The sequence below is a fragment of the Arctopsyche grandis genome, chromosome 5 (assembly GCF_051622035.1).
Source record: "Arctopsyche grandis isolate Sample6627 chromosome 5, ASM5162203v2, whole genome shotgun sequence".
Taxonomy (NCBI): domain Eukaryota; kingdom Metazoa; phylum Arthropoda; class Insecta; order Trichoptera; family Hydropsychidae; genus Arctopsyche; species Arctopsyche grandis.
Genome location: NC_135359.1, coordinates 19,089,387 through 19,113,762, shown reverse-complemented (window position 1 = coordinate 19,113,762; position 24,376 = coordinate 19,089,387). Strand labels below are relative to the sequence as shown.

General features: G+C 32.5%; 1 protein-coding gene and 2 non-coding genes across 4 annotated transcripts in view; 2 read left to right on the top strand and 1 right to left on the bottom strand.

Annotated features, from left to right (window-relative positions):
- The window catches only part of geko (olfaction protein geko), a 44,638-nt gene that overhangs the window by 12,706 nt on the left and 7,556 nt on the right, over positions 1–24,376 (top strand). Inside the window, exons 1-2 of one of the 2 annotated variants that reach the window (XM_077430647.1) lie at positions 18,745–18,823; positions 21,268–21,625. In XM_077430647.1, coding sequence (XP_077286773.1) covers positions 21,340–21,625 — 286 coding nt within the window. In that variant the 5' untranslated portion in view covers positions 18,745–18,823; positions 21,268–21,339. Of the gene's footprint in view, positions 1–18,744; positions 18,824–21,267; positions 21,626–24,376 lie in introns of those variants that run through there. The other variant, XM_077430648.1, reaches the window with a different exon arrangement.
- TRNAW-CCA (transfer RNA tryptophan (anticodon CCA)) lies at positions 3,805–3,876 on the bottom strand. The gene has a single exon. It is a non-coding gene; the product is annotated as a tRNA-Trp (tRNA).
- Positions 6,621–6,692, top strand: TRNAQ-CUG (transfer RNA glutamine (anticodon CUG)). Its single transcript has one exon. It is a non-coding gene; the product is annotated as a tRNA-Gln (tRNA).

The window sequence follows — 24,376 nt, the reverse complement described above, 5'->3', positions numbered from 1 at the left end:
TTACGCATACAATTTCTACCCACCCGTAGCGAAATCACGTGTTGATTAATTTATTTTCGCAGAAGTTTCGTATCCCGGATGAGCGAGTGGATGACTGTGGAATCTCGCCTGGCCGTACGCAATCAATCAATCAAAAAATAGGAAAGTGACTCATTAAAATTAAGACGCGAGACAGGATAACGAAGATTTGCGACTCCTTCGAGGAATATAGGATGCCTGACGACTTATCTAAGGGAGTTGTGAGGGATTTCGAAGGGGAAGAAATCGAACAGTCATCCTCGGAACAGCTTCTTGGCCGAATATTACATTAAAAGTAATTCTATCAGAGGCGAAACGCTTCGATTGTTACAATTGTGCCCTCTTATTGTGTGCACGTAATGCAATTTATTGCATTTTTCGGACGTCGATGTGTCGGTTGAACGTTTCTATTTTCTAATATTATAATAAAGTAGTGCTTTTTAGACTGGAATTCAAATAGGTACACTCTTGAACAGTTAGCTGCCACTCGTAAAATATTTTATCTTTATTTAAAATATTTTATCTTAATTTTCATTTTGGTAACCATAGGAAAAGGAGGTGGACAAAAAGGATTGCTGAAATGGTACCCGAGACAATGTAAAGGGGTAAAAGCAAATAAAATGAAATTCAAATAATGCGAACGTGTGATGATGATTTTAGCGCCCCCAGATTTTGAAGCCCGGGACCATCGCTTCCTTCGCACGGTTCTGTGTATACGATTGGGCCACTCGGTGAATTAGTCACACTGTGAAAATATTATACGGTGAAATGACCGTGAAACAAGCGCAAGGACGAAGATGTGATTACCTCTGGGACAACTGACTCATGGACCGGGACACGGGTACACAGATATGTAAATCGGGGCTTGTACGTTTCGAAAAAAAATCGACGCGACTCACCCGTGAGACGCTGGTGTACCACGGGTGACTCGGGTCAGTCAATGAGACCGAGATCCAATGTTAGATCGGTAAAAAAACTTTTACATGAAATATATAAATTATATCAGATGTAGTAAATGACATTTTAGAATTGGTACTCGATAAGTGCTTTTTTATTATCAGCTTATTTTTTTTTGATAAGTAACATAAGTAACTAACAAAACTACTGAATTATTTCCATTAACTTTCTACTAATAAACAGAATTGATTTACTGTGCTTTATAATTTTACAACAGTCATAATTTTCATGTGTAATTGATTCACCTATCCTATACAATTTAAATAATTTCAAGTTTTTTTTTACAAATGAAAACAAGTAATTTTCCGTTTCCACCATTTTCATTTTTGCTGTATTTAATTTCATCTGTAAAATCAATTAGTAAATTGTGCGAATTGTTAATCTATACACACATCGTAGCTTTCACGGTGTAATCCCATTGAGCGATTCAGTGCTGCACGTTGCATAAAAGTCATCATTTTGGATGACTGTGCGTTATTTTTAATTCATCAATCAGCTCGAGATGGATAATAGAAATGAATAGACGGTTATAATACTGTAATGGATTCGTGCGTGTGTTGCATATTCAAATTCTATGAATATATCGATATATAAATCACCTTTTTTTATAAAATGTATTGAAATGACGCAAATTGGCCTTGTTGGATCCTAGCTGAAATTTTTTTTTCGCAAAATTTTATTATAATCCGTTCACTATTGTTATATAAACGGTGTTCAATCACACCGTCTGTATAATAGTGCAACTCATCGAATTTGCATAATGCCAGATTCTGTTTTTACGATCGTATGAATTTATTGCGCATCCTTATTTACAATCCTCTCGCTGTACGGGTGCGTGTAGTACCTCGTTTTACGAGCTCGCATCCGTATACGCCAAATTAAGTCGAACACACTTATATGTAGATACATAGGTACATATATATAGATCTGCGGGTGGCTAGTCGTTAAAATTTCCAGGAATTTAAATAATATCGTAAAATTTTAGATCCTCCCCCCCCTTCCCAACCACCCGCTGCAAGTCCAAATTTAAAATCAAACTAATCTTTCGCAATTGGATGAATCAGCTGCATTCTCGTAAAATGAGAAATAGGGTGTATTTTTATATGCAATAAAAATATCCTTAAATTAGTTACCCGCCTCTTTAGAGGCATTAAAATTTCAGAAAAATATCAGACTTTAAATATTATAAAATCTATAGTTTTCATTGCTCTCCCGATTATAGTAAATAGATTTTAAATCAAAAATACCCTTTTGCCAGTGATGTCGTTTGGATGTTAAACTTGGATAATGAACGTCAAAATGTTAAGTCAAATAAAATATATACCAACATACATTTTGTTTTCGTCCAAGGCACTAACTATTACATGAAAGTTCATTAAATTTTCAAGATTTGTATAATTTTTGACAAAAATTATATGAATTTTTAAGATTAAATAACGGGTTTCCGGAAACTTTTGATTTTTAACAACGGGTTTCCGGAAACCCATGGTAACCATTAGGGCGACACCACTGTACAGGGGTAGTTGATGTTGTAGGGAGAGTGAAGAGATTGAAATGGCTATGGGCGGGTTACGTACCTAGAAGAATGTATAAAATAAAGAAAGAAGTGCTCGAATGGTACCCGAGGCCTTGAGGGAAAGATGGGTGGATGAAATTCGAAAAATATTTGAGATAAGATGGATAAGAATTACCCAAAACAGAGAAGAATGAAATGGAGAGGTCTTCATCCAGCAGTGGATGCTGAATGGCTGTAAATGATGATATAAACCAAGCATTAATTTACAATTGTGTAAGCACTCTGAGAAGTACATCTGTATGTATAATGCAAGGATGAATTTTCTGGTATTCAAGTGAGGCTTGTTTTAACTTTTTAAGGATGGATGAAAATGATGGTTATTGTTTAATTTTATGACTGCATGATTCAATTGGATCCAATTACTTGTTATTTAAATTTATGAAACATCACGGATAATTTGCATACATACATACATCGATGTTCAAAATCGGTTGAAAATTTTGATTCGATCAATTCGATCTGCTTGTGTGAGAATTTTGTTAGGTGTCGTAAAATAGGTAATGCCTGTCATATTTTTAAGAGGGCCATATAATATGGGGTGATTTATTGGATCGTATAAGGACTGTTCGGGAAATGTGGGGTGGGGTTCAGGGGTGGTTTGATCCTTCGAGAAATGCAAGAGACTGGCCCCTCTTCCGTTTAATATTCTTTATTTTTATTTTGTTTGTTACGACATTATGACACGCTCGGCGGTGTCTTAATTTGAGATGCGAATTGATAGTATTATATTTATGTATCTATATGTATTTACATACATACATATATTGAGGGTGTTAAGGATTTCACTTGGTTTATTTAATATTATTAGCAATCACTTTGACAAAAAGAAACGAATTATGTATTACATAAAACCGTATGAAAATATGTATGTGATACATATTTTAATGTTATGATATTAATATTTTTATCAAACATAGATGGCGCTATAATTAATTAACTACGAATAGTAATAAATTTTGTTAATAGATGTCACTAATCAAAAAATAAATAAATTTTAATTTACATAAAAATGTGTTGTAAGCCTTTTTTTATGAATTTCATAAAGAATATTTATTTAATGAGTTCCGTGAAAAATTGACACAAGGCAATTTCATACAAGTTATTTAAAAATAAGTGTGAAATTTAAAAATATATATTGAATTTTAGAGTTTTTCAAGTGTGAAATTATCTTTTGTGGAATTTTTTGATTTCTTCTTTAATGAATAAGTAATAGATTTAATAAAAATAGTATTAAAAAAGTTAAAAAGAAGGTTTGACCCCGACGTGATTTGAACACGCAACCTTCTGATCTGGAGTCAGACGCGCTACCGTTGCGCCACGGAGTCGTTGCGTTCATTTGTCATTAAAATTGTATAAAAATTGTATAACCAATTTTCCAATTTTCTTCGATTCTAAAAGTGTGCATTATTCATATGCACCTATCGATATGACGAGATGCATCCAAAATTATTTGTCAATTTTCTACTCAACCCCTCCCGTCATCGGAACAAATTGGTCGTGTTTCGAATCGACCCCAACTATATTTATTTACTCGCACATAAAAGCACGCGCTCCGTCTAGGCGGAAATTATGGCAGTTTAATATCTTCACTTTTATAGGATTATGTTATTTTTTAAGGCGGAAGTTTTAAAGCGGAAAAACATAAACGTTCGGAAAATGGGCGCACCCCATCACACCCCGCTTGCTTTGTGGGAAAGATTCGCGCTGGATCCTTAAAACAAGAGTTATTTTATTGGATGTTTTATTTTTTCCTATATACGCCGTTTATGGTGATTGGATATGAAACTTTTCGACGAAGATTTTCCTGCACACTTTGTTTGGGAAAATTACATCGCGTTGTGCATCTTGAATGTTAATAGATTCAAAATTCATATTAAAATCGCCTGTTTCGCATATATTTTGTATGAAAAACAATCATCTTTTGAGGACGTGTGTATCGTGCAGTATAATTGCATGCATTTAAAGTTGGATTTACCGAACGAACTGGTCACGGCCATTCAAGTTCAAAGGCTTTTAACTTAACACATGAAATACGACAGCTATATATGTGCATACATATGTATATTCTTATTTCACCTTGGATAGTTAAGCGATCACTGCGAAATAAAGTCCGACGTCGAACGATGAACGATTTTTTTCAGGCTTAATTCAAAGTCACGTCGCTATTCAAATAACAAGACACTATTAATGCTATTATTATCATAAATGTATTTCCTTGTGTGAAACTGTTAATATAATATAATATATTACTTCTCTCATTTCTACTCTTTCTCAAATTCAGATACATATATTCGTATTTATATTTATTCATATCAACCGATGGTTTCCATAAAAGCAATATAGGTATGGTAGCTTTTTCAATAGGTTCAATGAATATAATTTTTAATGGGCCAACAGTAAAATATCTCATCACATTCGCGCATCTCGAGGGACTCGCATTGTCTCGCAAATCCATAACCAAAATGGCGTATCCTTTTTTTACGATCCAAAACGACGTTTACGATTATAACTATATTTTGAATGAGCTTTTGCAATAGTAAAAAAATGCATGCGCTTTTTTTTGTCGATGAAATTTGCCTCAAATTTGAGTGAATGCTGAGCGTCGTCGGGGTTACTTTGTAACCCCTTTTTTAGTATCGTTTATATTATTAGATGGATTTTTTTCGGTATCGATTTTATGACTGAATTCGTTTTGAATAGATTTAAATTTTTATTTGTGAAAATGTCCGTTGATATATTTCATGCCCACGAGTTGTAAAGTTGAATCAATATTTATGACTCCGTTTCGATTAAATCATTATTAATAAATGCATTCGAGATTCCCGCTTCAAATGTGTAAACATTTTTATTAAAATTTAACATTTTTTTTAATTAAATGAATATTTTACCATGTCGCCATTACGGAACTAGGCCCTGTGCGATACATATGATGTTGAACTTAATGATATATAAATTTAAAATCATGTTAAAATAGTGGTGACAAATACATAGTAGGGGTAATGGTTTTGCTAATTTATTGAGGTACCGTTTCAACATTGATATCAGATAAATTTAACATTGATATCAGATAAGTTCCAGATAAGGATTCCTGTTTCAGTTCTGGATCCCGATTCCTTTTTCAGTTCCACATTCCTGTTTCAGTTCCGGATACGGATTACTGCTTCAGTTCCGGATCCCAATCCCCATTTCATATCCTATTCCGGATTCCTTTTTCAGTTCCGGATCCAGATTCCTGTTTCAGTTTTGGATCAGGATTTTTTTTTTCAGTTCCGGATCCCCAACCATTCGTTAGGTGTGTGTAATTCATTTCCGATTGGCTGTCGTTAAATACTTTTTTTTTTATTCTAATAAATTTAATAAAAAACAAATGGATGTTTACTATAAGATTAGTCATTTTTAATATAACAAATACCGAGCGAAGCCGGGTAAAACCACTAATATTGTATATTTAAAGTATAGGATAATCTAATAGTAAAAATTCATTTATTTTTTTTATTCATAAAAAAAAAAAAATTTAACAACAGCCAATCAGAAACGAATAATACAAATATAACGAACGGTTTTTGTTTTATGTATGTTTAAATTGTTGCAATATTCATGGGTATGTTCACAATATTTCTTAGGTTTATTTTAATGTGTAGTTATTGGTCTAGTGATCATTACCTGTTTTGTATTATTTTGCTTGTCGTTAGTATTTATAGTGTTTCTACTATTTAAATGTTAGTATTTGACAGGCGAAAAACTTCAAAATATAAAATGTTCGCTTAATATTTGTATTGCAGCTTTTCACCGCAGCGTTATACTGGCGCTACCATCTATGTGGAGAAAATCGTTCACATATCCTCCCAAATGTTTATTTTTACCACGCGTTCACACATTTGCAATGTTTAAAAATATTTCGCGATCCCACGTGCGATGATCCAACAGCATCATGAGGTCGTATCGAGGTGGAAATTGACCCGCATCTCTCTAGTGGGAAAAGCTCAATAGAGCGGCGCTTTTCACGACGTCTGCGCGAAAGCCTCACGGCGGGAAATGTGATACCGTAAGGGGCGACATCCCGCGTCCAGGTCCCATGGTGTAATGGTTAGCACTCTGGACTCTGAATCCAGCGATCCGAGTTCAAATCTCGGTGGGACCTTTCTATTTTCGCACCGTTCAATTTGTTGGTTGGTATTTTAATTTTTCCTCGGGGCCGTTGCAGTTATTTTGCCGATTTTGTATAACTGCGTCGTAGAAATTAATTTCGCGTTATACAATTTCCCCTTTTGATAGCAATTTTATTTATGATTTAATTTGATACATTCCGTATGTAAATTGATGAAATTAACGTATGATAATTCAAACGAATAATATTTGATTTTGTACGCAATATATTGCGTGTACATCTTCCGGTACTGGTTTAAGTCACATTTCACAGAAAAGATAACATATCAATGAGGTAAAATCTATTAAAACACCCTTATATTCAATTCAGTCCTATAAAATTTATTACTAAGTACGAAGAATGAAGTCTAAATATGTGATTTTCGAACACTCGTTTGAATCTTGGTATAGGAAGAAACAGATTAAAATATTGAATCTGTTTTTTTTTATCTGTTTGAATCTTATGAGAAATATGATCACATCATTGATTATCAAAATGACACGACCGTCCTTGAAAATTGTATCGTCATTTAATTCGAATTTTTTAAATGAACAAGATGACTTTTTAGCTCAACTATTGCACTGTTTTAATTATGCAGTGTCATAATGTTGTTTTTTTGAGGAAAATGAGCGATCAAACCCTGAACTTAATTATGCGTAACATAAGTGCTAGGAAGCGGCTATTTTCAATTATGCATTTAATATCAATATCCTAATCGTTAATCGTTTTGACATAAAATTAACATTATGTCGACTAACGTCAGTCGAAAACAAACTCTCACTGGAAGTCGAATGGCTGCCGAACTAGTGTTGGAACGTTGAAATTTATTGATGAGACTTTCTACGCAATGTGTACATTATATGCGTCACTGAAAATAATTTAAAATATTATATAAGTAATTAAATTCCATGCATCGATTTACTAATGTGGTGTTCATTAATTATCAGCGGGCTTACAACACAAAATTAAGCAAATGTCAGGAAATATGTCATTATCCAGCATTTTTTTCTGTTTTTATTATACGTACACTTGTGATTGAAATATGAGAAAAATATATGAATATGTATTTATGAGTGGTGTGAAACCAGCTGTTAGTTTCAGTGCAAATGTATGATTATAAAAATCAGTGAACCGCGAAGTCAAAATGCACCCGAATGTGACCAACGGAGATGCTTTGAAGGATTGTTGAAATTTCAAAAAATACGTCGACGAATATATGTATATGGTGTTGTGCCCGTTGATATTTCAACGGATGGTATTGGAAAATAATTGATATATGAATCACGCCCAAGGCTATTGTCGCTACAGCACGTGCGGTCAATTCACATCGCCTTCTCAATCCACCCCCCCCCCCTCCTTATTCGTACGCTCGCCCGGTCATCGGCGTACAAATGAGCATGTGTATTTTCACGTCAGTATTCACGACGTGATTTCTTGCATTCGTATGAACTTCTGATAGTTATAATATTTATTTTTTTGAAATCTCCATAATTGTCCATGCAAAAAATACATATGAATACACACTTCCGTTTTTATATAAATATTATATTTGTATATATTGTTTGTTTTATTGTTTATATTACTTATTTGCAAACTTTTGTTTTCAAATAAGTAATATATTAGGTCGTTCCGGAATTAATGTCGTTTTTCATAATAAAATTCAAACTTAATTTTTTTAATTATTTATAATTCATCAAGATATATATCATCAAGAGTCAACATTGGATTTGCGATAATTCATCAAGAGTCAAAATTGGATTTGCTTCGATATCCGCCTTTAGAGATACTTAATCCTCTTGAATGCACCGCACCGTCCACTTCGAGGCTCGTCATCCAAGCTGAGATTGCCCGAATGAAATTTCTTAAACCAACGTTGGCACTTCCTTACATCCAGTAAATCGGCGGATATTTCGCAAATGAATGTTGCCTTTACGGCACTTTTTTTCGCGTGAAACAACGATAACACACTGCTCCTTAAATGAGCTTCTGATGGACACGTCTCTATCATTTTTTGTGGATGGGGTACAAAAGATTTTTGTGTTCAAAACGAACGCAACGAATCCAGAAGAAGAAAAAAAAACACAAAACACGTCTTCAGTTGTCAACGAACCGAAAGAGACCGAGTCAAAATTGCATATTACAAAAACGACATTAATTCCGGGAATACCTAATATGTATGTACATATGTGCACAGATAAAATGCGAGGCCCAAAGCAACCGAAATTTTGAGCGCTCCCCCTCCCCCCCCCTCTTTTATAAATCAAAACCATGGGGGAAAAACAAAATATGTAACAAAAATTTTAACAAAATATGTTACTAAAATAAGAGTAAAAAAGTTTTAATTTTTTATTTAATATTTATTTTCTTACAAAAATTATTTAACAAAAGCTTTAAGTGATTCAGCGCCATCAAAATTAGATATTATTTCAGAATAATCTAAAGAACCTGCCATCTGGAAGCTTACGTTTAACATTGCCATACCTTTTAATCGCTTAAGACCCCTTAAACTGTGAGGCTCCCAAAATTGTGAAGGCTCCAAAATTGTGAGGCCTATGCTAGTAGCCCCTTCTCCCCCCCCCCCCCCCTTTTATACAAGTTTCATAACGAATATCTTATACTTGTGCTATAATATTTTAATATATAATATATTATTTGTTGTCTATAGAAGATTCATACACAAAACAAGTATTACATATTCATATTAAGCTGGGAGTAAATTGAGTCCAATATTGAATATACATAATTTCAAAAATCAAACATAGTACCGGCTGTCAATATTACAAGTAAGTACATATATAATGAATTTTATTTGTAATTGCCGATTAATTTAATATTTTCTTTTCAATACTGGTTTGACACTTTCTCAATTATCATGTCATTCATATGCAATTTTATTACAATTTCGTCAGTTCTCACATAGCCAGTTACGATCAACGTTCGTCGAACCGCTTCCGAATACAAAATGCGACACTTTCTTAACTGTAGTTTCGTTTTTCGAATTAAAACGTTTTATTAATTCCATACATGCAGTCCATCGGTTGCCATTGGAGTCACCCCATGACGAATGACGTATTAATTTAGCGGGTTGTCCGTCAGGGGGGTGTCGGAGCGTGAAGACTAGGGGATATCTAGATGTCGCGAAACGTCAACCATCTTCGAGTTGGATAATGAAATTTTTAGTCTGCGAACGCCAGCCACGCGTCAAATTGGCAAAGTGCACGGTAAATCGGATTTAGTAGGGGAATATATGTCATTTGTGACAATTTAACATACAGACGCGAGTAAACTTAGTTTGCATTGTCGGAGTTTGCGCAAAATTAACGAGCGAGTCGAATGAGATCATGGTTTGTGGCTAAAGGGCATTTAAACATATGTACATAGGTACAGCTGTAACGGAGAAAGTGCAGTATGTGTTTTATTAACAATATCATGTTTTTTTGTATTCTTAGAATGAATTTAGGTATGTGTGACGTAGTACGTGACATAGTGATGTATGAAACTCAAATATGTATGATAAAATAACCGTGAATAATTTCAGAAGAAAGTTTGCATTTCAAATATTTTAAGTTCAATTAATTTTCAAATTTAAGAATTGCTTTAATTGGGGCCCTCCACTCTGAAAATATTTTTTCAGAAATAGATTAATCAAAATTCGATTTTGTTGTATATATGTACATACATATATGTATGTACATAGTGTACATCGTGTGGATCTTTGCAATCACAGGGTCGCGCCTAAGAGTACGGCTGTACAAATATAAATCGGACACTCTTTAATTTTATCAGCATTTGTGTAAATCATATTAATAAAAAAAAATGAAGTGGATGCGAGTAGTGAAAAAATCTTACCTTGTGATAAATATCGGGTTAAATACATATAATGTTGAAAATTTTAATCACAACAAAAATTAACCAGAAAAACAGACAGAAAAACCAAAACATTTAGTTCTGAACAGAACCAGACGACAAGAAAGACTGAACGTTTTCAAATTCATTCATGAAAATGTAGCGTTTTTACCCCCCAATCCCACATCCAGGACATTGTTCTTTCGATGACTCAACTTTCTTGAAGAAATACATCTGGCAGTCGCAAAGATAATAGAACATAAATGACCTAGCTCTATGCGGACCGAATCTATACCTGCTATCCCTTTATTTCCCCAAATTATATTTCGGGTATGTTACAAGTTGTAACTTGCAACAGCAATCCACAAGTATACAGCGAGACAACCTAAATGCATTTTAAAAAGTACGATGTCTTGTTTCGTATTTTTTAAGGAATATAATTTTTTCGACTCTCATTTCTTTCGCCCAATGTTATATTTCGGCCGCCTGTGTGCGTTACACACATTGGTACATATGGTAGGCGTGACCCTGAGTACGAATATAATAACTAAGCATTTAAAAATTTTAAATAAAGTAATATCATTACTATTATTTTTACTTTGTATTTAGAGCCGTTGCTGAGCTGAACCGAGCTGAGCTTTGTATTTAGATAGGGTTTCGAATACGACCATTAAGTAAAATTTTCTTAAATACTTTTGGCATAAATTTTCATGGCAGCTATCATCGAATATAACATTGGTTCGAAATTTCACTAAAATATGTATAGGGTTACTACTTTTTTTCGAAAATACATATGTATGAAGCTTTCGAAAATTTTAAAGAACATAAATAAAACTCAAAATAAAACCAAGCATATTATTTTATATACTTACATACATAGTATGGAATATCTTTAACCATGTTTCCCCCCCCCCCACTCCTATGGTGTGCCCGGGGTCATCTACCTCATGCTACGGAACTGATTTAATTTTAATATACACACATATGTACATATGTGTGATTCAAAATTTGCATCCCATAATCATTGTAAAATTTCCGCAATCCCAAGGTTGAATAGTTGAAAGATGAAATTTCTTAAAAAATAATAAAACGATTTTTTCTTATTTGCGCATTTTTTAAATTAGAATTACATATATACAAATAATTCAATATGTATACAGAAAAATATGTATGAAATGAAATTTTGATTTCTGGGATTCCAGCAAAATATTTATTTAAAATAAAATGATTCATCAAAAGTGAATCATTCTGAAATTTCATTTCACAATAATCACATCATTACGAAGATTTTTTGCCGCAAATACTTTTCCTCAAATGAATGCAAATAATCCAGGATTAATATCGAGTGTGTTTGAGCTCCAATGACGAGTTCAAATGGTAACGATTTCATATTAATTGGAAATAAAATGACGTAACCTTATCAATCTTATTGTTTACCAGAAAATACATCATTTTATATACATATGTATATAAAATATCATATGTATTAAATGACAAAATTTAAATCGCAACTATGCACATATTCGGCAAACCCACAGTGATGTCAAACAAGATGTCTCTTGTATCGGTCAATGATTATTATTGATGTAATCAATTTTCTAAAATCTTATTATAGATTTACCATGCTCATAAATCTGTCAGCGAGTAATTATAATATGCAAAAATATCAAAAGTCAGTGCCATTTGTGTATCAATTGTTATCATTTCGAGTGCCCACTTGCAAAAAAATTTTCAGACCAATTGTCTAATCATCAGACAGTGAATGACCAATGCCTTTCATACATCTTTTGGGACTGCAACATACGCGCAATTACCAACTTTCATATTCAATCAACATCCATTGTATACAGTACTATTATCCGCACGAGTGTATTCATCGCTCGGACGCAGATTTTTTCAAGTTGGCAAATGCAAAAAAAGAAACACTTTTTGAATGCTTTGCTGATTGCCGACTGAGCCATTTTTTTGCCAACGGCAATACATAGAAGAAAGTCCACCTAATGGAATTATAAAGATGGACGTGCGTGCGGATTACGCTAATTTTACGCAAAAATCAAAAGGGACATGGGTGTTTCGAGCACTCGATTTTTGAGTGCGAATTTGTATATGAATATAATGACAAACGTCCAAAGAGAGGGGATCGTATTCTATTGTTGAATATGTGTAGTGTCCGAAATTTCGAATAAAAATAAAGTGGTGTTTAGAGTGAAGATTCAAATTGCAGACCGCACTTCAATTGCACTTTCAGTGCATTTATCATATGGGGATACAAAATGAACAAAAAGTATGTTTAAAATTTCAAATCAACCTATTTCAATTGAGTTCCTTTTATGTTTTTAAGCTATGAATATTTTTCAAAAGTAAGCTATTTCAATATATTTATATAAACTTTGGCATTAAACGAAGCTAATAACAATAAGTGAAGGATCTATAAAAACAAATATATAAAATGATGGTGATTGATATTATTATCCACAATAGTCCTCACCATTTTTTTATGCGTTCATTATTTTGGAGGTAAAAATATTTTCCTTGTACATATACATATACCTACATACATATATATTTGTTTATTAGTTTTAATACACATATATCAGTGTCTTCACAGGCTACCCTAATACGACACGACACTGTGGCCAGAATAGTAATTCTAGTATTAAGTGAATTAAAATATTTTATGAGGATATGAACTCAATACAGATGTACATATGTGTATATAAGTTTAATATACTCAAAGTTTGGGTGAGAAGCATAAAAAGGGAATTGTTGTGAAGGAATTGAAATGGCAATGGGAGGGTCACGTAGCTAGAATAACGGGCGATAGATGGTCTAAAGAAGTGCTCCATTGGTACCCGAGAGAATATAAACGGGTGCAAGGAATACCACAGGGGAGATGGGTGGATGAAATTAGAAAAATGTGTGGAAGGAGATGGATGAAAGTTGCCCAAAATAGATGTGAATGGAAGCGTGACGGAGAGGCCTCCATGCAGTAGAAGATGTAGAATGGCTGTAAATGATTTTTATTTATTATCCATGGTTGCAATTTTAACACTGATTATGAAATTAATGCACATAAAATAATTTGGCAGAAAATTCTGATCTTATCAAGATCTGTCTAGTAAAAAGATTGGTTTGTGCCATCAGAACTGTCTTTATGTAGAGAAAATTTGTAAAAGTAAGGAATCAGATAGGTGGAGATTAAACTTATTTAACCTTTGATATACATATATCAAGTAATAGTTAACAAGTTTTGATTTAAATGATTGTGGGTTGTTTTATAATAGTCATTATATTAAAGCACCACATTTTCTAATGTATGAAAGTTAGCATCGCAGCGACTTTTGGAATTTTTAGTTTTGTAAAGATAATGATGATTAAAAATGGTTGATGATGGAGATCTTTTGGATGGATAAATTACTAGACATAAATTACAAGACATCTTTGAAGGAAAGTATAGATATATAAATGGACAAATATATGTACTCATCATTGTTGATTATATGGAAGCAATAAAAGAAAGAGAGGCACGCTAAATTCTAAATTGATTAAATTTTTAGAAGAATAGATTCCTGAGACATCATTGAATGTCTTTAGATGATTCGAATCTGTTATGAGTTGTATTTGTTTTGGATAATCGTATATTTGTTACAAATTACATTATTACACTTTCAAATAATTGTACGCGCTCAAAATAATTTGAAAAATTATACCAATTCGAATTACGTGTGATGCTAATTTTGATAACACTTGCGTCACACTTTCACCTGTCAAACTCTGTGTTTCGTCTCTTTTTAACGTACAGCGTTAATTTGAAGTCGAAAAGAGACACAGATATATATATCCACATTCGAAGCGTACTAGGAAGTGCATACATACATACATACAAGTCACACGTCCAACATTTACCGGTCATAATGCAAGTAAGTACCTGTATATATAAAAAAACATTATATAAGATGATAAGACGTGAATGGGATCATTTTTTCTAAATCCTCGGGCTTAATACGTTAAATAACGATTTGATTTCACCCAAGCAAAACATTATATGTATGTACATACATACTAACGACCGTCACGTAGCCTAGTCGAGAAAAATACAGTAATCTCTAGGCATTGTAATTAAAAATACACTAATCACTATTTATTTTTTGATCCAAATGGCATTATAATTCGATGAAAGTTATTTTTGTATGGATTGTTTGACCGACGAGTGATGATGGTTTTTTCTCTGTGAAAATTATGACATCTGGTCTGTTGGCGGAATTGAATGTATGTTTTTGTTTGGAATTGTATTAATTTTATCATATAAATTGTTAATTATGAATGTTATTACTGACAGGCAAATGGCGTCACAAATAATGTGACCAAAAACTCATCATAATAATACGTACATATGTACATTACATAGTAGGAGTGATAACGTTGTTTTACTTTTATATGTACGGAAGTTTATAACGGGCTTTATACCTAGTATAATATACCATGTACAATCAATGTAAATACATATTTGTATAATTTGAAGTAAATTGATTATAGAAATACTTATGTAAGTGAATAAGTAGTGGTATTTTTTTGTTGTACAATTTAAATAAAACTTCTGATATTTAAAAAATATAGTAGCTAACATTAGATTTTGGTTACTGTTTTCTTATGGTATATGCATATTTCATTATATTCATGCTGTTCGGATTCGTTTTGTTTTATTTTTAGTTCAAAGATGTAACATACAAGTTGTAGTTGTACGTAGTTTTTTTTTATTATATTTTTGAATTATGCCATTACGGGTTGCCCCTGAGCGACACCCATAGTATTGAGCTTGTTCATATATAATTTTATAGATTATAAATTTGAAATCATATTCAAATAGTGTTGACAAATGGTAGGTAGGATGGTTTTTGCCGATGAAAACAGATAAATTGGCAAACTCTGATAGGACACGATTGACTTGGAGTTCAAGTAAATATCCAGTAGCTTTCAATTCAAGTAAATATCCGTTTGGCCAGCAGCACTACAGAAATACTCAAAGGTTAACCCAGGGCTGAACTCGGTAACCTCTCGGTGGTTAGAATACACGCAATCATTGAGCTATACCGTTGACAAATTTATTTTTGATGCTTCTTATTAACCGGCATTTTATTTGAATGTGGTCTTGTCATTCGTATTGCATTGCATCATCAAAAAGTGATAGCTTTTGTATAATCGTGTCAAAATAAATTTTAATGAAGCCATTCCATATGCATACATACATATGTACATAAGTGTGACTCACAATGAACAACATATACATATGCATATGCATGTCTCAAATCGGTAAACATTTTCAAAACAAAATCTACATGACGTTTTGCCAATTTGTGAATAATTTATTTCGCTAATCATTTCTCAATATTTGTATAGATATGTATATAAATAGAAGTTGGCCTTGACATTCAAAATTGCTAGACAAAAAATCAGGAATGAGATGTATAAAACTATTGAAATTGAAAAGATAAAAAAAGAAACATGAGATTAGTTATGTAACGATTTTGAACCCATTCGCATTTTGATATAATTAAATCTTTAAATTTAAATTGATATTAAACCAATTAATATTATCGATGGGAAATAAGGGGATTGTTACATCATTACATAGACGAGAGTATGGTAATTGCGCGTTCAGAGGTCAGAAGACCGTTCCGCTGAATAAAAACACAGATAGTGCCAAGATAAGGCCAATTTTATGTAAATAAGCAAATGAAAGTAAGTTGAAAATCGTTAATCGAGAACGAAAATAAATGTAATACTTTATTACAGCTTTCAACGAATATCACAACGATAACGTCATGAATTGCGTGTACAGAATTAGCGTTCGTAAACGGGGTCAACGTAAAATTTGATGACTTCAATTTTATTCATCGTATATTAGAAACGATCGATTACTGACTATTAGCATTCGTATTTAGTACATACATATTACATGTATCGCCTTTTTTATCGCTGTACATTTTTTTCGCGACATTGAACAGCACGCCGTTTGATCAGGGCTAAGTGTACGAGCATTACATTCGTTTTTCTTATGATTTAATTACGATTTAATTCATTCGAACGCAGATAGCATACTTTTATTAATATCCATGTATTAAAATTTTTTTTCTTTGTGTCAATATAGTAATTATCTACTTTGAGCATCATAAAGCAGTCAACGGTATTGTGTTAAACACCCACTTATGAATGTAAGTAAAATTTAAACATATTATATTTTCGAATCTACTGCAAATAATACTTTTCAAATTGTATACATATAAACTAGTCAGGTAAGTAGCCTATTGTGTAAGGCGTGTAGGTAATTTAAAATAAAATTTAGTGCACTTATCTCAACTATGTACCTATGTACATATACATTAATGTGACTAGTTTTCGAAATGCTAATTCCATTTAAATAACATGATGAGTGAATTTAATGAATTTCAATTTTAGAACGGTCTCTTTTATTAACCATTTTGGAGTGGTATATTTATTTTGTTTAACTAAAAAAAATATGTATGTACCTCAATCTAATGCCCTCGATACATTCAATCTTAATTGTCTTATGGTCGATTCAAAGACGTAAGCTCAAACCCATGTATGCACAATGTATTTCTTAATCGGTGAGAACTAGTGCAAATTAAAACTGAGTAGTCATTGTTTGTATGCATTTGGTTTCCATCATTTGTATTTCAACGAACACTATAATTTCCAACGTTTTCTTATTGTAGTCGGGCCTTGGTGGTGTGGCCAAAAGGTAGATAATCTCACGTGATTGCATTTGTGATATATACACAACCTTCATTAAATTATAAAGCTTTAAAGGCAGTACCAATTAGCCAAAATTATCGTTATTGTGGATTCGGGGTACCATTTTCTTATCTGTTCTTATGAACCTCCACTCCATGGTGAGTTGCATGGGCGTTTATTGATTGAAGTAAAACAATTCATACTTTTCAGATAACAAGACTATTATGATGTCTTCACTTTTGATAGATAGTTGTAGTGCTTTCAAATAAATACTTTCACGGTTCTGTTTAATGATGGAATCCACCATGGTATGGATTTTTACTATTTAGTGAATTGAATTTATCTTCTCGAAGGAAATTAGGATATACTATGAATAAGAACTCGGGTCGGCATAATTAAACCACTGAACTGAATAAAATGTGTGAGTCTGGGCTATGTACTTAAGATAATAATAGTCAAAGTTTGTGCAAACTCTTGAAACATGCAAAAAGTTTGAATTTGGGATTAAAAACCTTGAGTTATTTAGATGTGTTGTTTAATAATAACACCTGTTCAGACGATCAAGTAGTGACCTAAATTGTGAAAGATTAAAGATGAAGGGTGCATATATGTACACCATTTGATAAATCAAAATGGAAGATATTCTAGCTCGGACGCAACAGTTGTAGTGCTTTCAAATAAAATAGTTACACGGTTTTGTTTAATGATGGAATCCATCATGGGATGGATTTTACTATTTAGTGAATCGAATTTATCTTCTCGAAGGAAATTAGGATATATTATGAATAAGAACTTAGGTTGGCATAATTAAACCACTGAACTGAATAAAATGTCTGAGTCCGGGCTATGTATTTAAAATAATAATAGTCAAAGTTTGTGCAAACTCTTGAAACATGCAAAAGTTTGAATTTGGGATTAAAAACCTTGTTGTTAGAGGCATATTTGCAGTTATTTAGATGTGCTGTTTAATAAAAACACCTTCAGACGATCAGGTAGTGACCTACATTGTGAAAGATTAAAGAGCAAGGGTGCATATACATATGTACACAATTCGATAAATCAAAATAGAATACATTCTAGCTCGGACGTAATATTTCCTGGAGCATTTGTTTTCATAGGAACCAGAGATTTTTGTATTGGATGTGTTGAAGATTACATCACAGTATGCATAATACATTGAAAGTGTTACACACCGATCGTGGATATATGCATTTGGCCTTTCCATTTCGAGAACCGTATAAGCCGTCAGGAGAAAATATCATTATGCCGATGTTGATGAGTTACGGGTCGATGATGCAACGTCGTAACAGTGTTCCGTTTCCGGTCTCGATCTTGTGGACTTCTTCAGCTCCACAAAACAACACTTGGAGTCCAAGCCAGAGGAGTGGGTGGTGAGATGGAGTAGGTTCGCCGGTTACTCCAAACTGCTTTGGCGTCAGTGTTACGCCGGCTCTGGCCGAAGGAAACGCTCCGTGCGCTTGCGCGTCATCGGCGACGTCACACGTGTTTTGACGTCAATGTCATTTGTTAGTACTTGAATAATTAGCCCTTTTAATGATTGATCGATAGAGCACGCATATTTCATAATAGTAATCTTTTGGAAAATTTCCTTCCGTAAACAAATTTTGGACTAGTTTGGAAATCTCAAGTGTGTGATTGTTTCTAAAAGTACCATTTCCGTTTGTAGGCTATACATATGTACAAATGTACATCATGAAATAATAACACCGCGTCCTTAGAGCACAATGGTGAATCGTTCATACTAATCAGAACAGTGTTTTGAATCAAGTGGGCTAAATATAAAAATGATTTTTTTTTATAATCCACTACAGTTTACAGTCTTTCAACTGAAAGTTTAGTATTTTGCCCGTTGATATTTCAAAGCGTGGTTTTGTAAATAAAATAATACGTGATTCGAAACTAAAACTTTGTATTGTTAAAAATGTGACCTTATTTTGAAAAGTTGCCATTGTGAGCAGCAAACTATATTAACTCAATTTAGCCAAATCGTATAATTGACATCATTGTGCTTTAAGGTCGTAAATATGTAATTTTAAATATAATAAATGCAAATAAAATGTACACCTCATTTCGATTAACTTGGAAGCTGGAAGAAAAATACGCGATTCATATTGGTCAGCTTTGTTGTCGAAATTTTCAACTAATATGAATCGGGATCTAAATGGAAATGGCGTTTATATAATTCTTGGAAATGAGTCACTTTGTCGATTTTCTAAAATACATCATTAAACTATTCAAACAACAATCCAGCTAGTAATCAACAATACATATATTGTTGTTGTTTTTGACTACTAGCTATCAACGTTTGATAATAAATTAAAGTATATGTATAAATCTGCAAATTTTATAAATAAAGGGTCAACGTTGCACTTATTGTGTGGGGGGGGAGAGGGGACTAATCCAGTGCAATATTGATATATGTATAAACGGTTCGGTGATTATTTCGCAAAAAGCGATATTGCGCACGTCACTATTACGTCTCGATCACGGAACATCTGGCACCCAAAAACTCCATCAATCGTAAGCCAAACGCGCAAAATATTGTTCTAACGAGAACTCGAGTGCCAGATTTTCCGTATTCACGATTTTTTTGGCAACAATTGATCGCAATGTGCAAAATAATCCATTTACCGTTTAATCGCATACTCAAGATTTTTTTTAAATAAAATAAAATGTTGGTATTCCTTACGATACATTCTGTATAATTTTTGCAATTTCGTTTACGTACGCGGTAATACACTATATGTACGTATATTATTCCCCATTAATTTCAAATTTTCCCATGTAAACCGCAAGATAAGATTATATTATACAAATGGGAACTTATGTTGGTTAACTTTATCTACAAGTTAAATAACGTTTTAATATATTCATAAATTATATTAGGTGCGGGGATATTTCCGTTTTCATTTAATCAATGAGTTATAAAGTGTACATATGTACATGACACGAATAAAGAGAAGATATTGAAATGGCAATTGATGGTTCACGTATCTAGAAGAATGGACGATAGGCAGACAAAAGAATTACAGGGAATGTAAAAGGGTGAATGGAAGATGGGTGGATGAAATTAGAAAAATGTGTGGGATGAGATTGGTGAGTGTTGCCCAAAACAGAGACGAATGGACGCGTGCTGGAAAGGCCTTCATCCAGCAGTGGATGGTTATAAATTATAATTGATACATGTAATTTTGTTTTCGGATGGTCCAGAATACATCCAGAATTGTCACCCTCTTTTCTGAATAGCTTTAATTTTTATTGATTGTTTTATAATTTACGTCAAATTTAAACGAGGTATACTCTTCCGTATTTTTGTTCATTTTTAAAAACAATTACCATTGTGTGAAAACTTGAATTGCAAATGTTTTCTTGTTTTTATTTTTATTTCCGGCCAAGCATGTGATGTTTTTTATTATTATTCATATCAACTCTTTGATTAATACAATTATGTTTATATAAAATGCAATCTTTGGAATATATTGCAATGTAATTTATTCAAAATATTTAAACCCTAAAATGGAACATAAACACTCATTTTTGTTCAATTTAATAATCGTTCGTGTAAGTACCTACATATATACAGTTTGTGTTTACGACTCCAAATAAGTAGTCTATGTAGATATATACAAAAGTAGGATTATATGTAAAATGTTGCTATAAAAGCTGAATACAGAGTTGAACTGAATCACAACAAAGGCGGGAATTTATTATCAAAGTTGCTGAAATGTTTATTTATTTATTTAATAGCAAATTGTTATAACATACATATAATCAAAAAGACGTTAATCTATTTAACAAGAAATTATGACAAATTACAAAACAAATTTGTAAATTTCCATCTTTCCGATGACCTAATTCGTAGCTCGAAATATTATATATAAAATTAAATTGTAGGAATTGAAACTTTTGTGCGATATCATCATTTCACAATTTCCCATATTAATTGCAGGTGTTTGCTTGTTGTTCCGATGTCAAATATACGACGAGGCAACTCGTATAATTTTTTGATCATTTGACACGCATGAATCGAAAGATGCAATCTGGAGGAATATTCCGTACCATCGTCATCACGGCACTCTTTGTGGTGTTGGTGTGCGATTATACTACTCTCATAACCCAACTCTACCAGAGTTTGAGCAGCAACACTAACAATGGATCAAGATCGATGACGATCTTCGGCGATGACGATGAGAGTGGATCCAGTGACGCCTCCTTCGAAATGATGCAAAGTCCATCGAGCTTCCGCGAAGACAGGGCCGATTTGGACCTGGATGCAGAGCTGGACTTGAAAGATCTTAACCTATTCGGTAAGTCACTAAAGTACTTTATCTTACATGCGTCTTGTTTTGCAATTTATCTACGTATATGCAATGGTGTTTGATCATTACATTTAGTTTTTACTTGAGCGATCGATTACGAAACTTTTTGTAAATATAGAAAAACTCGGATTCAAATTTTAAAAAAGCATATTTTCCTATGCAAAGTTCAACCGAGTGTTTATTTTTTATTGTCACAAAGTATGAAGTTCAGTTGTTGATTATTTAAGGTCAAACTACTTAAAATGTTATTAACAACTTGTTTAGGTGTGTTTTCTCCTTTTAAAACATTGAAAATTGTTAATACGATTGTTGCATTGACGAACTGACTGCATACAAATTGCATCGAAAAAGAATGTTCGTTAAAATTTAAGGCTATTGTTGCATTTGCTTAAAGTAAATTAACGTTTTTATATGATTGAGCACTGATATCGTATACGGAAGTTTCATATACTACATATATACATATGTATGCACATATATCCTGTATTGAATTTAACTAGTTTCGACAAAGTCAACCATAATTAACAATTACAATAATACAGCAGAACTCTAATGAATTTCATTTGTAGGCAGTTATTTATAAATTAGTTGAATTATTCTTGGAACGCTTATCAATGATTGCTTTTTAATTTTCTTGATTTGAGTAACTATTTTCGTGCAATTGATATTTTTGTGATTTAAAGTGTCATCAGGAAGAAGATTTTTCCGTAATCTGACATGATCAAATTTATTAGGTTAGCTTTAAATATCAACGCAGTCTTCCATGATGGAATTTTTTGCAGGCACGTATTCATCGCTTTTTCCTTTATTTTCAAAAGTCATTTCCTTAACATTAGTGTACTTATGACCTTTTCAATTTTCGTTTTAAGTACTACATACATACTCATAATCTGGAAGTTTTATTTGAAATTTTCCTCAATCCTTATACTAAGTGAGACGTGTTTGATTTAGTTGATTTGTGTATAAAATGAGAAGATTTTGAATCGAATTACGTCGCGCTTATTTAACGACGCCGGAAAAAGAAAGTAGATTATGTGCGTTATACACGAAAATGAAGTAAATACAAGTACTTAAATATCTTATATAAGATAAAAAATGAAAGTCAACGAAAATAATCTCAGTTCGTCCAACCATGTAAACAATGAACAAAACATCATATTTAAAATAAATAAGTATGAAAAATCGTGCGACGACATATACATTGTTGAATGACATTCTCGAGACCTTTTCAAATTAGAAATTAAAAAAAAAAGAAGCTCATGCTGTGTGCATATAAGACGCGATTTATTTAAACCTTGAAAGTTAAGATAAGTATCCGACAAGTAGCAGACTGCTTCCGGAAGAGTCCATGACTGGTCCTTGTCTAAGTAAAATTAAATGAAAAATGAAATAAAATTACACACGTACTTCATGCCATATCGTGATCGTTCATTACTCATGGTCAAGTGCACTCTTGATAAATTCGATTTAATAAACATTTTTTGTGCGAACGAAAAACATTGAATATTACATTCACGTTTGAATAATTTCAATTTGGCCTCAATAATTTTTCATTACGATTTTTCGATAGTGCTAAAAAAAGTCTAATCAAGGTTGATTCGTAGATATAACTGAACACAATTTTCCGCTCAATTACACCGAAATTAGTGGAATATAAGAAACAAATTTTCATATTTTTCATAGCTGAAACTTATGAAAAATTATAGTTAAATCCATTATCCATAATTATCACAGTAAATTAGGCGACTGTTCCTCTATAGTGTATTATTTTTAGATCTCGGTCAATTTTTAGTACCTTTTCAAGGCAACTCGTATCAACACATGTACTCTAACGAATTCGTCAGTTTAGATGGCAGATTGGTATTGAACGACATTTTAATTAAAAATGTAATTATTTATTTAATGTAAATATGTTACATAAAAAATAAGTGCATTTGAAGGGAATGGTAAGCGCCTTTCTTATAAACAGTACACAATATAATTGAAAATTGGTTTGATATTATTTAATAATGTATCATAGAACAGAGCATTATTAATTAATTTAGTGCTTTTAAAAAGTTTTCTTTTTATTTTTCAAGCTTATTCATACATGTGTGTCTGATTCGAGTAAGCCATCTTAAGACAAATTATATTAAATAGATCAGATTTATTATTATGTACCTATATATACATGCGTTACTATTACATGTATCTAGATCGTTTTTTGCGTTAATTTTTGGCACAGTTATATAATACGGAAAGACATAGTTCACTTCCGAAACGAGTTTTTGGTTGAGTAACAATATCAAGTAGGAAAACAACATTCGGTTACGGGGCCGGAAGAGAATTCCATTGCACAACGCCGTCTCTCGGTGAAAGTGATCCAACTAGTTTTTGTACGATAAACATGAATAAATTCACACTAAATTATGTTTTAAACATTCGTCATGGATAGTAGCGAATGAGATCGATTGTGCAACAATCGCCGTGATGGACGTGTGATGTAATTCCTTGTAACATCTTTCTGGAATCGAGAGATTTAAAATAACTCTCAATATCCAAGTTAATATCCAATTAAAAGCCTTTCAGATTTACTTTCTGCTTATTTTTTAGTAACTTTCAGTTATATTTTAGCTATTTCATCCTAGAAAGTGCTGATTTTATGTGACTATATTAGACACACATTAAATACTTCTGTATATTCCTGCTTTCTATTTCCTTATTACAGACTTTACTATCATGCTAATAAAGTTTGGTTTT